Source organism: Bos taurus, chromosome 2 (genome assembly GCF_002263795.3).
Source record: "Bos taurus isolate L1 Dominette 01449 registration number 42190680 breed Hereford chromosome 2, ARS-UCD2.0, whole genome shotgun sequence".
Classification (NCBI taxonomy): domain Eukaryota; kingdom Metazoa; phylum Chordata; class Mammalia; order Artiodactyla; family Bovidae; genus Bos; species Bos taurus.
The window spans coordinates 115,821,583-115,838,241 of NC_037329.1; the positions used below are offsets into that span (position 1 = coordinate 115,821,583).

Consider the following 16,659-nt stretch of genomic DNA (forward strand, 5'->3'; position numbering starts at 1 on the left):
TATTCTTGCTTGGAGAATTCCATGGACAGAGAAGCTGGGTGGGCTACAGTCCATGGGGTGGCAAAGAGTTGGACACGACTGAGTAACTAACACTCTCAACACTTTCAAAGAAATGCTACAATTAAAAAAAATATATTCTGCTTATACCCCAGCAAATTAAAAGTTTATTAGGACTAGATCCCGTGCCTGGCAGTGATTGTATTTTAGGATAAGTGTAACAGAATCAATGAGACTTGACATGTTCCCATGCATTAAGTCTAATGTTAGAACTCTGTAAAAGTGAAAATATTTATTATACATGTGATGTGTTTAGGTTTCCCATCTTTGCAAGTGTGAGGAGCGAAGAGTGGTTTGAACAGTTCTATAAAATAACAAATACCATGAAAATGGGATTCACTGAGGTCAGTATATTAATCTTATTTCCAGTTGAATGACACCCTGACTCTATGTCCTTGTGTAAGTCCTGTAAGATTAAACAACATTAAGGTTCGTATGGATATTAACTCACCTCTGCACTGGTCAGGTTTTTATCTGGTCCAGATAAATACACCATAAGAAAGGGTTCTGAGGGTCTCATCATGGAGAAAAATCCAAACAGGCAGAGGATCACAGTGGGATAAATCCAAGACTGGCTCTCTGAAGTCTGGAAACAACTCATGGCTGATCAAGTGAAAACAAAACCAAAATGAACTGAGGTTTATTCTTTCTGGCATTCTGGATATCATGAAGAGCTGATTTCTAAATGTTTTATGAGAGGACAAAGTTTCCTCTATCTCAAGCTGACCTGAAAAGGTGAGTGATTAACTGCTTTCAAATGTTTCTTACGGAAGCCAGTCAACCCTACTTTATCAACAAACTTCTTACTCATTATTGCTGGGAGTAGAGGCCCACTTCATTAGTGCTCTCCATCATAATCCTGGTAATAAGTAGCTACTAATAAAGGGTAAGGGCACGGCAACCCACTCCAGTATTCTTGCCTGGAGAATCCCATGGACAGAGGAGCCTGGCGGGCTACAGTCCATAGGGTTAGAAAGAGTCAGACACAACTGAAGTGACTTAGCATGCAATAAAGGGTAAGGGCTTCCCCAGAGGCTCAGTGGTGAAGAATACTTATGTAATGCAAGAGGTGTGGGTTTGATCCCTGGGTCAGGAAGCTCTCCTGAAGGAGGGCATAGTAACCCACACCAGTATTCTTGCTGAGAGAATCCCACGGGCAGAGACACCTGTCAGGCTGCGGTCCATGGGGTCCCAAAGAGTTGGACATGACTGAAGCGAATGAACACGCACACAATAAATGGTAAATAATGGGCCAATGGACATGTGAAAGTAACTAAAACATCAGCTAGTGAATCTCTGGTGTACAGGCATACCCCAGAGATACTGCGAGTCTTTCAGACCATCACAGCAAAGCAAATATTACAATAAAGTGAGTCACACACTTTTTGGTTTCCCATTGCATATAAAATTGTGTTTACATTGCACTGTAGTCTATTATCTCTGCAAGACCATTATGTCTAACAAAGCACTGTGCATAACTTCATTAAAAAATACTTCATTGCCAAAAAATGCTAACCACCATTAGAGCCTTCTGTGAATCGTAATAATCTTTCTGCCACACTACCATCCAAGATCACTAGTCACAGGTCACCATGAAAAACATTATAAAAATGAAAAAGTCTGAAATATTGTGAGAATTACCAAAAGGTGACACAGAGACAGCTCAGTTCAGTTCAGTCGCTCAGTCGCGTCCAACTCTTTGTGATCCCATGAACTGCAGGATGCCAGGCCTCTCTGTCCATCACCAACTCCCAGAGTCTACCCAAACCCATGTCCATTGAGTCGGTGATGCCATCCAACCATCTCATCCTCTGTCGTCCCCTTCTCTTTCTGCCCTCAAGCTTTCCCAGCATCCAGGTCTTTTCCAATGAGTCAGTTCTTCACATCAAGTGGCCAAAGCATTGGAGTTTCAGCTTCAATATCAGTCCTTCCAATGAACACCCAGGACTGATCTCTTTTAGGATGGACTGGTTGTATCTGCTTGCAGTCCAAGGGATTCTTAAGAGTCTTCTCCAACACCACAGTTCTAAAGCATCAATTCTTCGGCGCTGAGCTTTCTTTATAGCCCAACTCTCACATCCATACATGACTACTGGAAAAACCATAGCCTTGACTAGATGGACCTTTGTTGACAAAGTAATGTCTCTGCTTTTTAATATGCTATCTAGGTTGGTCATAACTTTCCTTCCAAGGAGTAAGCATCTTTTAATTTCATGGCTGCAGTCACCATCTTTGGTGATTTTGGAGCCCCCCAAAATAAAATCTGACCCTGTTTCCACTGTTTCCCCATCTATTTCCCATGAAGTGATGGGACCAGATGCCATAATCTTAGTTCTCTGAATGTTGAGCTTTAAGCCAACTTTTCACTCTCCTCTTTGACTTTCATCAAGAGGCTGTTTAGTTCTTCTTCACTTTCTGCCATAAGGGTGGTGTCATTGGCATATCTGAGGTTATTGATATTTCTCTCGGCTATCTTGATTCCAGCTTGTGCTTCCTCCAGCTCAGTGTTTCTCATGATGTACTCTGCACATAAGTTAAATAAGCAGGGTGATAATATATAGCCTTGACATACTCCTTTTCCTATTTGGAACCAGTCTGTTGTTCCATGTCCAGTTCTAACTGTTGCTTCCTGACCTGCATACAGGTTTCTCAAGAGGCAGATCAGATGGTCTGGTATGTCCATCTTCTTCAGAATTTTCCACAGTTTATTGTGATCCACACAGTCAAAGGCTTTGGCATAGTCAGTAAAGCAGAAATAGATGTTTTTCTGGAACTCTTTTGCTTTTCTGATGATCCAGAGAATGTTGGCAATTTGATCTCTGGTTCCTCTGCCTTTTCTAAAACCAGCTTGAACATGTGGAAGTTCACGGTTCACATATTGCTGAAGCCTGGCTTGGAGAATTTTGAGCATTTCTTTACCAGCGTGTGAGATGAGTGCAACTGTGGGGTAGTTTGGACACAGAGACAGGAAGCGAGCAAATGATGTTGGGGAAAATGGTGTGGATAGACTTGCTCGAGGCAGGGTTGCCACAAATCTTCCATTTGTAAAAATGCAGAATCTTCAAAGCGTAATTAAGTGCAATAAAAGGAAGTCAGTCTGTGCAAGACCTTCTAGGAGGTCAAACCTAGAACAGAGATTGACTTGGTCAAAGTTTCTATAATCTGCCTAGTACACTTTGCACAGAAACTTCTGACTCTGAAATCTTACTTAATATGCTGAAGGTATTTATTTACACAATTTCTCTCCATCAGACTCTTTCCTTGCTTAGTATTGTGCTTGACACAAAACAGACATCCACATTATTTTTATGTGTCTATGATCTGGGAATTAGTAATTCTTTGGTTAAAAAATTGAGCTGGTAAAGCTCTGACTTGCCATCATTTTCTTATTTCCCTTCTTTTCCATCTTGGTGTAACTCTGTGTTGTGAAAAGAATGCAGCATGTCTCAGACTGTTCTTCCACTTTTTTTTATGATGGGCCCCATCTCATCTCTAAGTCTGCAGTTTCACACCACTCAAGGGGGCAGGTAGCTTACTGATCATTCATACAAGTTCATACTTCTTTTGCCAGCTCATCAATAACATTGCTTGAAATTCAAATTTCAGACAAAAACTCCGGTGAAGGATCTCATCCGCCAATGCTCAGAAAAACAAGAACAAAGCCTTTATTTTACAGCAGCCACATTTGAGAACATCTTGCTTTTTCATGTGGATTACAATGAGCTCGTGCCTTCATAATTTTGCATCAAATTTTCCCCTGTAAAGGGGACATGTGTTTTGGTGGTCTTGGACATGGTTAAGTTCTCCAACATAATTCACAGGAAAGATACTAACCTGCTGTGAGCCTGAAGTGTTCCCTCTGCACTCACCCTCTCTCTGTCTGCCTGCCACTGGGGCACTCTAGGACTTTGGCTGCTAATGTCTGGCTGTTCTACCCCCACAGTCCTTACTCCTCACATCCCTCCTTCCTCCCACCCCTCGCCCCCTTTTCCAGGTCATCTTGTCAAGCACTTGCCTCATTGCATAGCCCTTCCCTATTCTGGCCAGTTACTATGCCTGTGAACTTGATTAGCATCAGAATAACTGGGGGTTTGGTGAAAATATGACTTCCTGGCCTCCAGCCCTTAAGTGTGTGTGATTCATTCAGTAAGTCTAGTGAGGCCCATGAACCTACATTTATAGGTGCTGAGTGATGCTGATGCCAGAGCCCCAAGGACCCCTGGTTCCTTATCCATGCACTGGGCCGAGCTGCTCCATGCCACAGGGTTGGGAAGGAAGTGGGTAGAAATCAACTAGGGAGAGTTCCCAAACCTACACATAGACCTATTACCCTGAAGTTCTTTGCTGGTCCTCTAAGCCCTGGAATGTAAGAGATAGGTGGAAGACAGTCTGATGTTTCAGATAAGACTCTCAAACCCTGCCCCACCCACTAATCCCTTGATCAGATCATATCTTTGTTAGACATAATGGTCTTGCAGAGATAATAGACTACAGTGCAATGTAAACACAATCTTATATGCAATGGGAAACCAAAAAGTGTGTGACTCACTTTATTGTAATATTTGCTTTGCTGTGGTGGTCTGAAAGACTTGCAGTATTTCTGGGGTATGCCTGTACACCAGAGATTCACTAGCTGATGTTTTAGTTACTTTCACATGTCCATTGGCCCATTGTTTACCATTTATTGTGTGCGTGTTCATTCGCTTCAGTCGTGTCGGACTCTTTGCGACCCCATGAATCGCAGCACGCCAGGCCTCCCTGTCCATCACCAACTCCTGGAGTTCACTCAGACTCACGTCCATCGAGTCATTGATGCCATCCAGCCATCTCATCCTCTGTAGTCCCCTTCTCCTCTTGCCCCCAATCCCTCCCAGCAGCAGAGTCTTTTCCAATGAGTCAACTCTTCGCATGAGGTGGCCAAAGTACTGGAGTTTCAGCTTTAGCATCATTCCTTCCAAAGAAATCCCAGGGCTGATTTTCTTCAGAATGGACTGCTTGGATCTCTTTGCAGTCCAAGGGACTCTCAAGAGTCTTCTCCAACACCACAGTTCAAAAGCATCAATTCTTCAGTGCTCAGCCTTCTTCACAGTCCAACTCTCACATCCATACATGACCACAGGAAAAACCATAGCCTGGACTAGATGAACCTTTATTGGCAAAGTAATGTCTCTGCTTTTGAATATGCTATCTAGGTTGGTCATAACGTTCCTTCCAAGGAGTAAGCGTCTTTTAACTTCATGGCTGCAGTCACCATCTGCAGTGATTTTGGAGCCCAGAAAAATAAAGTCTGACACTGTTTCCACTGTTTCCCCATCTATTTCCCATGAAGTGGTGGGACCAGATGCCATGATATTCGTTTTCTGAAAGTTGAGCTTTAAGCCAACTTTTTCACTCTCGACTTTCACCTTCATCAAGAGGCTTTTGAGTTCCTCTTCACTTTCTGCCATAAGGGTGGTGTCATCTGCATATCTGAGGTTATTGATATTTCTCCCGGCAACCTTGATTCCAGTTTGTGTTTCTTCCAGTCCAGCGTTTCTCATGATGTACTCTGCATATAAGTTAAATAAGCAGGGTGACAATACACAGCCTTGACGTACTCCTTTTCCTATTTGGAACCAGTCTGTTGTTCCATGTCCAGTTCTAACTGTTGCTTCCTGACCTGCATACAAATTTCTCAAGAGGCAGACCAGGTGGTCTGGTATTCCCATTTCTTTCAGAATTTTCCACAGTTTATTGTGATCCACACAGTCAAAGGCTTTGGCATAGTCAATAAAGCAGAAATAGATGTTTTTCTGGAACTCTCTTGCTTTTTCCATGATCCAGCAGATGTTGGCAATTTGATCTCTGGTTCCTCTGCCTTTTCTAAAACCAGCATGAACATCAGGAAGTTTACGGTTCACATATTGCTGAAGCCTGGCTTGGAGAATTTTAAGCATTACTTTACTAGCATGTGAGATGAGTGCAATTGTGTGGTAGTTTGAGCATTCTTTGGCATTGCCTTTCTTTGGGATTGGAATGAAAACTGACCTTTTCCAGTCCTGTGGCCACTGCTGAGTTTTCCAAATTTGCTGGCATATTGAGTGCAGCACTTTCACAGCATCATCCTTCAGGATTTGAAATAGCTCAAGTGGAATTCTATCACCTCCACTAGCTTTGTTCGTAGTGATGCTTTCTAAGGCCCACTTGACTTTACATTCCAGGATGTCTGGCTCTAGGTCAGTGACCACACCATCATGATTATCTGGGTCGTGAAGATCTTTTTTGTACAGTTCTTCTGTGTATTCTTGCCATCTCTTCTTAATATCTTCTGCTTCTGTTAGGTCCATACCATTTCTGTCCTTTATCGAGCCCATCTTTGCATGAAATGTTCCTTTGGTACCTCTGATTTTCTGGAAGAGATCTCTAGTCTTTCCCATTCTGTTGTTTTCCTCTATTTCTTTGCATTGATCGCTGAAGAAGGCTTTCTTATCTCTTCTTGCTATTCTTCGGAACTCTGCATTCAGATGTTTATATCTTTCCTTATCTCCTTTGCTTTTCGCTTCTCTTCTTTTCACAGCTATTTGTAAGGCCTCCCCAGACAGCCATTTTGCTTTTTTGCATTTCTTTTCCATGGGGATGGTCTTGATCCCTGTCTCCTGTACAATGTCAGAAACCTCATTCCATAGCTCATCAGGCACTCTATCAGATCTAGGCCCTTAAATCTATTTCTCACTTCCACTGTATAATCGTAAGGGATTTGATTTAGGTCATACCTGAATGGTCTAGTGGTTTTCCCTACTTTCTTCAATTTAAGTCTGAATTTGACAATAAGGAGTTCATGGTGAGCCACAGTCAGCTCCTGGTCTTGTTTTTGCTGACTGTATAGAGCTTCTCCATCTTTGGCTGCAAAGAATATAATCAATCTGATTTCGGTGTTGACCACCTGGTGATGTCCATGTATAGAGTCTTCTCTTGTGTTGTTGGAACAAGGTGTTTGCTATGACCAGTGCATTTTCTTGGCAAAACTCTATTAGTCTTTGCCCTGCTTCATTCTGTATTCCAAAGCCAAATTTGGACCAACCCCATGCCGTGGCTACATGGGCACAGGAGGGCCTAGAGGAGCTATCCCACGTTGAAGGTCAGGAAGGGCAGTGGTGAGGAGATACCCCTCATCTAAGGTAAGGAGCATTGGCTGCGCTTTGCTGGAGCAGCCCTGAAGCGATACCCCACGCCCAAGGTAAGAGAAACCCAAGTAAGATGGTAGGTGTTGCAAGAGGGCATCAGAGGGCAAACACACTGAAACCATACTCACAGAAAACTAGTCAATCTAATCACACTAGGACCACAGCCTTGTCTAACTCAATGAAACTAAGCCATGCCCATGGGGCAACCCAAGACGGGCGGGTCATGGTGGAGAGATCTGACAGAATGTGGTCCACTGGAGAAGGGAATGGCAAACCACTTCAGTATTCTTGCCTTGAGAACCCCATGAACAGTATGAAAAGGCAAAATGATAGGATACTGAAAGAGAAACTCCCCAGGTCAGTAGGTGCCCAATATGCTACTGGAGATCAGTGGAGAAATAACTCCAGAAAGAATGAAGGGATGGAGCCAAAGCAAAAACAATACCCAGCTGTGGATGTGACTGGTGATAGAAGCAAGGTCCGATGCTGTAAAGAGCAATATTGCATAGGAACCTGGAATGTCAGGTCCATGAATCAAGGCAAATTGGAAGTGGTCAAACAAGAGATGGCAAGAGTGAATGTCGACATTCTAGGAATCAGCGAACTCAAATGGACTGGAATGGGTGAATTTAACTCAGATGACCATTATATCTACTACTGCGGGCAGGAATCCCTCAGAAGAAATGGAGTGGCCATCATGGTCAACAAAAGAGTCCGAAATGCAGTACTTGGATGCAATCTCAAAAACGAAAGAATGATCTCTGTTTGTTTCCAAGGCAAACCATTCAATATCACAGTAATCCAAGTCTATGCCCCAACCAGTAATGCTGAAGAAGCTGAAGTTGAATGGTTCTATGAAGACCTACAAGAATTGATGCTTTCGAATTGTGGTGCTGAAGAAGACTCTTGAGAGGCCCTTGGACTGCAAGGAGATCAAACCAGTCAATCCTAAAGGAAATCAACCCTGAATATTCACTGGAAGGACTCATGCTGAAGCTGAAGCTACAATACTTTGGCCACCTGATGCAGAGAGCCAACTCACTGGAAAAGACTTTGATGCTGGGAAAGATTGAAGGCAAAGGAGAAGAGGGCAGCAGAGGATGAGATTTTTAGATAGCATCACCAATTCACTGGACACGAATTTGAGCAAACTCCAGGAGATAGTGAAGGACAGGAAAGCCTGGCATGCTGCCATCCATGGGGTTGCAGAGTCAGACATAACTTAGTGACTGAACAACAACTGGCTCCTTTAGTTGCCACAGCTATTAATATATATATATATACACCCACATATTTTATTATACGTTATATATTTTAATGTATATATTTAAATAACAATGTAAACATATTATATATTTTATCAAATTGTATATTTATATGATATATTTATAATATAAAATTGTAATTTATGTATTATACATTATATATATATATATATATAAAATATATACATGGCCCCCAATTGCTCAGACACAGAAACTGAGCCTCCCCAAAGCTCATGGGCACTCAGCTATAAAAGGCTAAAGCTGAATTCAGGGTTGGGTTTGTTGGTTCCAAGGTTATATCTTCCTTTTCTCTGATGGGTAATGCTTCCTACTTCCATGGCACCATTTCCACCACCTCCTCATTTCCTTGCCAGCTACCCTGGAAAGCGCTATTGATATGAGCTCTAGGATTCCAACCAAACCACCTGGTTATCACCCAAATCCTCGCTCTCCTCCTGGAGAAACCTGAGGCTACTGGTCTCACAATGATTGGAAGTTTTTGGTCACTATATTTTTATCTTATTGACATGCTACTATTTACTGTCATCATGGCTATGACTATGATAATCAAGTTACTTATGCAATTTCTTTGTACAATTTTTACATCTGGAAAATTATTTTTTTAAACCGAAGTACAGTCACTTTAAAATATTGTGTGTTTTAAGTGTACAGCAAAGTGATTCAGTTATATATATATATTTCCTTTTTCAGATTATTTTGCATCATAGATTATTAGAAGATACTGAATATAGCTCCCTGTGGTATACAGTAAATCCCTATTGCTTATCTATTTTATGTATAGTAGTTGTTATCTGTTAATCCCATACTCCTAGTTTGTCCCTCCCTACTTGCCTTTCTCCTTTGGTGACCAGAAGCTTGTTTTCTATGTCTGAGTCTGTTTCTATTTTGTATACACGTTCATTTGTATAAAGTTTTGGATTCCACATGCAAGTGGTATCATGTAGCATGTTTTAGTCTGACTTATTTCACCAAGCATAATACTGTCCATTCATGTTGCTGCAGATGGTAGTATTTCTATGGGTAATATTCCATTGCACATATGCACACCACATCTTCTTAATTCAATTGTCTGTTGATGGGTACTTGGGCTGCTACCATGTCTTAGCTATTATAAAGAGTGCCACTCTAAACACTGGGATGCATGTGTCATTTTGAATTAGTATTTTTATTTTTTCTGGATTATATACCCAGGAATGAAATTGCTGGATCATATGGTAATTCTATTTTTAGTTTTAAAGGATTCTCCATATTGTTTTCCTCAGTGGCTGCCAATTACTTCAATTTTTTTCTGAAAATTTTATGAAGTAGATAAAGGAGGTGGTATTGTCCTTGTTTTATATGTAATGAAACCAAGGGCCAGAGACAAGATTTGCACTGGTTTTCATGTTTAACCAACATCGAAACCTGGACTTGGACTCAGTTTTTCTAATTACAAGGTCAATAATCTTTCCTTTCATACTGTGTTGAGACTGCTTGGCTATATCCTCAGAATTCCAATTCCAATTTATTTTAGAACTGTGTCTTTCAGATGGTCAGTGTCAAAAAATTCTAGTGGGTTGTCAATAGAATTAAAAAAAATGTTTCATAAAAAACAGTAAGTATCAAAGTGCACTGCAGAGTATGCCTGTTTCTTCCAAAACTTTAGTTTGGATTATCAGTTCATCAATACAGTTGATCCTTGAACCACAGGGGGTTAGGGATGCCATCTTTTCACACAGTTGAAAATCAGAGTAGAAGTTATAGTTGGCTTCCTGTGGTCCACTGTTCTACTCTATTCACGATTCTGGATCCATGGATACAACCGAACAGACTGTATTCTACTGTAGTACTTACCACTGAAAAAAGTCTATGACCAAGCACACCTATGCAGCACAAAACCATGTTGTTCAAGGGTTAACTTTATGACCAGGACTTTACATTACGTTACTGCATATAGCCACTTGGTTAGATGTTGCAGAGGAAAGAAGAGAACTAAATATCTAATCACATCCCTCATAATAAACTCACCTGTCTATGTCATCATAGAACACCTGTTCTGTCTGGGAGGCCCACAGACTTCATGGCAATGCACCATCCTGAAAAAGCTGTTCTCTTGCTACTTTATCCATTTATCATTCCATTTGGACTCCACACAAAATTCTCCTCCTCCTAAAGAGTATTTTAAACTTCCCTTTGCTTCAGTGAATCTAACCTGAGGATATGAATCACATTGATTTTCTGAGTTGGCAGTTTTGAAAGAATATGCTTATCTTTCCCATTTCTGTGTTTTCCAAATATGACAACCCTTTCAAAAGTTGTTCCTGTGGCAGCAATTCTCACATATTACTTCCATGCTCCATCACCATTTTTAAAAAGGTATAAAAACACTGCAGCAGGCAATAGGATGAAAGAGGGGGAAAAAAGGAAAAAAAACGATGGTCTCCAAACAAAATTCAGCCTATCAGGCTACCATGACTTGAAATCTACAATGAAGATGCTGCAAGTAACAAGGGAGGCTGAATGAATCAACAGAGATTTGGAGCCTGGGATACCCTGGAGTGCTCCTAGGAGGGTGAGCTCCTGCTGACAGGTGAGCTGAGCACTGAACTTTAGCCTCTGGTCACTGCTGAGCCACGGTGGCCCCTGGCAGGTGGCAGTCTCCTGGCTCAGCCTGCCCCACAGACCAGATCTAGTTGTGCCATCTGTACACACAGGCAGCATATCACACAGGCCCTGGGCGTACACTGCCACGTGCACCACTGGGGTGACCAGCCAGCCCTTGGGCCCTTGAACAAGCCCCCAAACCACCACCACCACCTTTTCGACTGGAAGTGACTCTCCTAAACTACTCTGGGACCTACATGTTCTTTTCTCTTTTTGCTGGCAGGCAGATAATGATTATTTTTCATTAAAATCCACAGCCATCTCACCAGGGTCCCTTCATATTCTACTCTTAAGTCTCTAGCATCTCTCAGTCGCTCATGTGGATCTAGGTCTCAGTTCAGTCAGTTCAGCTGATCAGTTGTGTCCGACTCTGTGACCCCATGAATTGCAGCATGCCAGGCCTCCCTGTCCATCACCAACTCCCAGAGTTCACTCAAACTTCACAACCAAGATAATCACGATGGTATGATCACTCACCTAGAGCCAGACATCCTGGAATGTGAAGTCAAGTGGGCCTTAGAAAGCATCACTATGAACAAAGCTAGTGGAGGTGATGGAATTCCAGTGGAGCTATTTCAAATCCTGAAAGATGATGCTGTGAAAGTGCTGCACTCAATATGCCAGCAAATTTGGAAAACTCAGCAGTGGCCACAGGACTGGAAAAGGTCAGTTTTCATTCCAATCCCAAAGAAAGACAATGCCAAAGAATGCTCAAACTACCGCACAATTGCACTCATCTCACATGGTAGTAAAGTAATGCTCAAAATTCTCCAAGCCAGGCTTCAGCAATATGTGAACCGTGAACTTCCAGATGCTTTAGAAAAGGCAGAGGAACCAGAGATCAAATTGCCAACATCTGCTGGATCATGGAAAAAGCAAGAGAGTTCCAGAAAAACATCTATTTCTGCTTTATTGACTACGCCAAAGCCTTTGACTGTGTGGATCACAATAAACTGTGGAAAATTCTGAAAGAGATGGGAACACCAGACCACCTGACCTGCCTCTTGAGAAACCTGTATGCAGGTCAGGAGGCAACAGTTAGAACTGGACATGGATCTAGGTCTCGAAGGTCCCATATTTTTACTGCTGCTTCCCTTTCTCAGGGTATGTGGGGGCGGTAACCTTCTTAACATAATGTCTTTACTGGCATGTCTTATCTGACTTCACTTTGAGGTGCTCATAAGTTTTTATTTATTTCCTGAAGAAAAAAAAAATGAAGATTTACTTGTCTTTCAACTATGAACAGTTGGGCTGGGTGTTTCCATCTGCCTTGGAAAAATTTCTTTCTATGCAATCTCTTGCATGTTTTTAGTGTCTTGGTATAGAGTTCAGTTTTTCCTCTTCTCTTTTATTCCAAGAATTGCTGTGTTATTGACTTTTTCCATTTCTACTGTTATTTAACCATATCCTTAAATCTTTCTAACTGCTTTCAAGCAAACATTCTTTTTCATATGAATGTGCATAGCTTTAGTAATAATCTTAGGTATTTCCTGGATTTTATAATATCATCTCTGAAACTCTCAATTTTCTTATATGGACTGCAAAAGAAGTTCATTTGTCATTATAATTCTACAATGTGGGGAAAATGAAACTTTTTTAAATGGAAAGCAAACAAAAAAATTGACTCCTTTTCAAGGAGTTGCAAGGTTAACCCAGAACTCACATTTCTTGGTTCTTAAAGTCCAGACCCTCCACTTTGCTGTATGTACTTCAGTTAGTCTTCACTTGTAGACTCATTGTGTGGAACAAACCTTTTCCACATTTGTTCACACAAAAATTTTTCATGTATTATTCCTATATGCCACAGGGAAACATATTGGGCCTATGACAACTTCATCTAAATTTTAGGCATGGGCAGTGTCCTATTTCCTAATCCAAAGGCTGTGTATATGCATAAAAACTCTTATGACCATAGGTATTTCTAAATATATATTTTCATTTGCATAGGAAGGCAGCTATTAAAAAGCAAGAACTGGGCTTTCTGGTTCTTTGAGGTCTGGGTAGATTTCCTAGCTAAAAATCTTAGTTGATTAGATTCCTCCACCCACTCCCAGAAGATGGAATTCTGCTCAGAGCCAGTTTTCAGAGCTGTGGGGCTCCCTGAGGCAGGGGTCTAGGTGACCTGATCAAAGACCTACAAATCTGGTTTTGCAGAAGTTTCCCAGAACATTTATCTAGAGTACAAGGGATGGGTCAGCACCAAGCAATCATTTTATCATATCCTCTTCCATGCTTGTTTAGAAGATGCTGCCAGAACTAGCTGAGATGCTGGTAATTTAGAGGGAAACTATCTAGAAGCCCCAGTCTCTACCCCATTCCCATCCACCCCTCCTTACTAATTGTTCCATTCACCTTTGAGAGGGTGCTTGACAAGACAACCAGCATCTGAGAAGGGGACTGGCCTAATTTTCACATTATTCTCCAGAATCTCACACCTATCTCAAACAACACAGCATGAGACTGGTAATTCAAAGGGATCATGCATCACACAGCCTCTAAATTCCAAAGGGGCTGGGCAGCTGGGAAGTAGATGACATTTGCAAATGGCTTCACTCCCCAACGGAGAAGGCAATGGCACCCCACTCCAGTACTTTTGCCTGGAAAATCCCAGGGACAGAGGAGCGTGATAGGCTGCAGTCCATGGGGTCGCTAAGAGTCGGGCACGACTGAGCGACTTCACTTTTACTTCACTCCCCAAGGCCCAAAGCCTTTGTGAAAATAGAGTTAGGGCCAATATTTGTTACATTTTCCAAAAAACTCAAGCTCCCCTTTTAGATTTTTCAACCCTGCCACACCAAGCCCCTCAACAGACAGACGCAAATCAAAACTTTAATCACTGAAAAGTGAAACATCTGCATTTTGCTGATAGAGTATAACAACTAATTATGCCTTTTAATCTATTTACTACTAAAACAGAAGAGAATATAATTTTGAGTAAAACATCCAAATCCAAGTCTGCTTAAGCAAGGCAAGATGATGCTGGAGGAAGGCCTGGGGAAATGACTCCAGGGAATTGCTTAACTACTATTGCTCTGTTGCAAAATCAAGGTTGGAGAGTGGTTTCACCAGTTTCTACTGAGAGACTGACTGCATTTTAGCTGTGACTTCATCTTATTTAAAATGCATTAATACTTATCACTACTTCATTCCATACAGAAAAACTAATTTCACATAATAGACTCTAGTACCAGAGAGTACCATTTAGAAGAAAACAGATCTTTATGACCAGGGCTGGTAAATATTTCATTGCAATGACAACAAGGACTAAACTTAAAACAAAAAGAAAGATAAATGGAATTTCATTAAAAAACCATATTTGCTCTTTAAGAGATACCATTTAGAAACCAGAAAGGAAAATCACAGAAAATGCTTCATAACCACTAGAAGGTCTGAGTACAAAAACACTAGCATACCAAATGTTCACAAAGATTTAGTGCAACTGGGTTGAGACAGTTGCTTGGGACAAAGTGAAATGGTACCAATTCTTTGGAAAACCTTTTGGCAATCTATATAAGAAAGTTCATGTGATTCATAATAGTAAAAAAAAAAAAAAAAAAGGGAAGCAACTGAAATGTCCATTAAAAGGTGAATGAATAACCAATACTGTATATTTAAGCAACTAATACTGATTTTAATCAGCAATAGAAAAGAATGATTTGCAAAAATTTGGGTGAATATGGAAAACATTATGCTGTTCTAAAGAACCAACACTCAAAGCCATACAGTTTCATTAATACATATAAAGCCCTAAGACAAGCACTACTAATCTGTAGTGATAGAAATTAGGTCAGTAGTTGCATGGGGTAGGAGATGGGGGTGGGGACTAACTGCAGTAGAACAAGGGAACTTTCTGGAGTGATGAAAAAGCTCTACATCTTTTTTTTTTTCCTTTCTTTTAAAAAAATTATTATTTTTTTTTTTACTGTAGTGGTGATTATAAACTTAGATTTGTCAGAATCTATTTGCACTTTATGTATATTATACGCCTCAATAAAGGTAATTTTTAAAAAAGGAGTGAATCATTAATACATGGACTAAAACAAGTAAATCTCAAATATTATGCTGCCTAAAAAGAATCCAGACACACAAAAACATCCTTATATGATACACCACTGATTAAAATTAGAAGGAGGGGCAGGACGTGGCAACTGTCTGTAAAGGCACAAGAGAGAACTTTCTGGGGATAATGAAATATCCTAAGTTCTGGTATGCTAGTGTTACATACATGTATGCAATTATAGACACTCAAGCTAAAAATCTATACTTTGTATATTGCATGTACATTATACTTCAATTAACAGAAACATATCCCTTACCTTCCACCACCCCTTCACCCCCCATCAGAGCATTTTACTGTGTATGACTCTCCAAAGCCCTGGAACTTTCCTACTGCTGCAACTACTAAGGTTTTCCCAAATTCTATAATGGAGCAGGCCCTCAATTTAATCTGAAAATAGAACAGCATCTTTGAAATTGGGTCTGTCCTAGAATATTAGAATGGAAACAGGGCTCATAAATCAAACTCAGGACAGGCCAACAAACTTTGCAAGTCTGACCACATATAACATCCTAAAAAATAATACAGATAGAGTCAGAATTACCTGTTCCTTCTGTGCCCTGAACTTATTTCTTCCTAGAACCTAGTCCAATTTCCTGCCTTCAGATCCAACTTTGGCTCCCTCCTGCCAGCAGCCGCTGTGAGTCCCTATCACAATGTCCCTTCCTTTCATTGGAGTCTCAAGTCCTCCTCCTTCAGAACTGAGTTGTCAGGAGCAATGGCTTTATATGCACCAAACCACACCTCCTTCTAATGCTTTCGTATCTTGGAACCCACCCTCTTCCGAAGCCACCCTCTTTGGAATGCTGTTGAATAAGATCGAGATTCAGATTTTTCTAAAACACAGATGATTGAAAGTGAAAGTTACTTGCACAGCTGTATCTGACTCTTTGTGACCCCATGAACTGTATGTAGCCTGCCAGCTCCTCTGTCCATGAAATTCCCCAGGCAAGAATACTGGCGTGGGTTGCTATTCCCTTCTGCAACAGATGATTAGGGAGGTAAACATATCAAAACACTTTCTTCTGAGTAATATTACTGAAGTAATCTAGTTTCTCCAGAATTTTGTCGAAGTGACTTAGAATCGCAGGAAACTATGAAGTAGCCCTATTACCCATCAGCCACTCATAATCCTTCAGGTATCTCCCTCCTCCCAAACAAATCAAACCCAAAACCATGGACTCCTCACTGAAATGAAGCATCCACACTTCAAAAAGTAATTAGGTCCAGATATTCAATATGCTTCCCAGGTGGCTCAGATGGTAAAGAATCCTCTTGTCAATGCAGGAGACTCAGGTCCCATTCCTGGGTCGGGAAGATCCCCTGGAAAAGGAAACGGCAACCCACTCCAGTATTCTTGCCTTGGAAATCCCACGGACAAAGGAGCCTGGCAGATTACGGTCCATGGGGTCCCAAAGAATTGGACACGACTTAGCGACTGAATAACAACAAT

General features: G+C 41.1%; 1 protein-coding gene across 3 annotated transcripts in view; it reads right to left on the bottom strand.

Annotated features, from left to right (window-relative positions):
• Positions 1–16,659, bottom strand: part of SLC19A3 (solute carrier family 19 member 3) — a 31,336-nt gene that overhangs the window by 9,007 nt on the left and 5,670 nt on the right. For 2 of the 3 annotated variants that reach the window (XM_005202968.4, XM_015459580.3), the window contains one exon: positions 509–660. In XM_005202968.4, coding sequence (XP_005203025.1) covers positions 509–658 — 150 coding nt within the window. In that variant the 5' untranslated portion in view covers positions 659–660. 3 annotated transcript variants of the gene reach the window in all.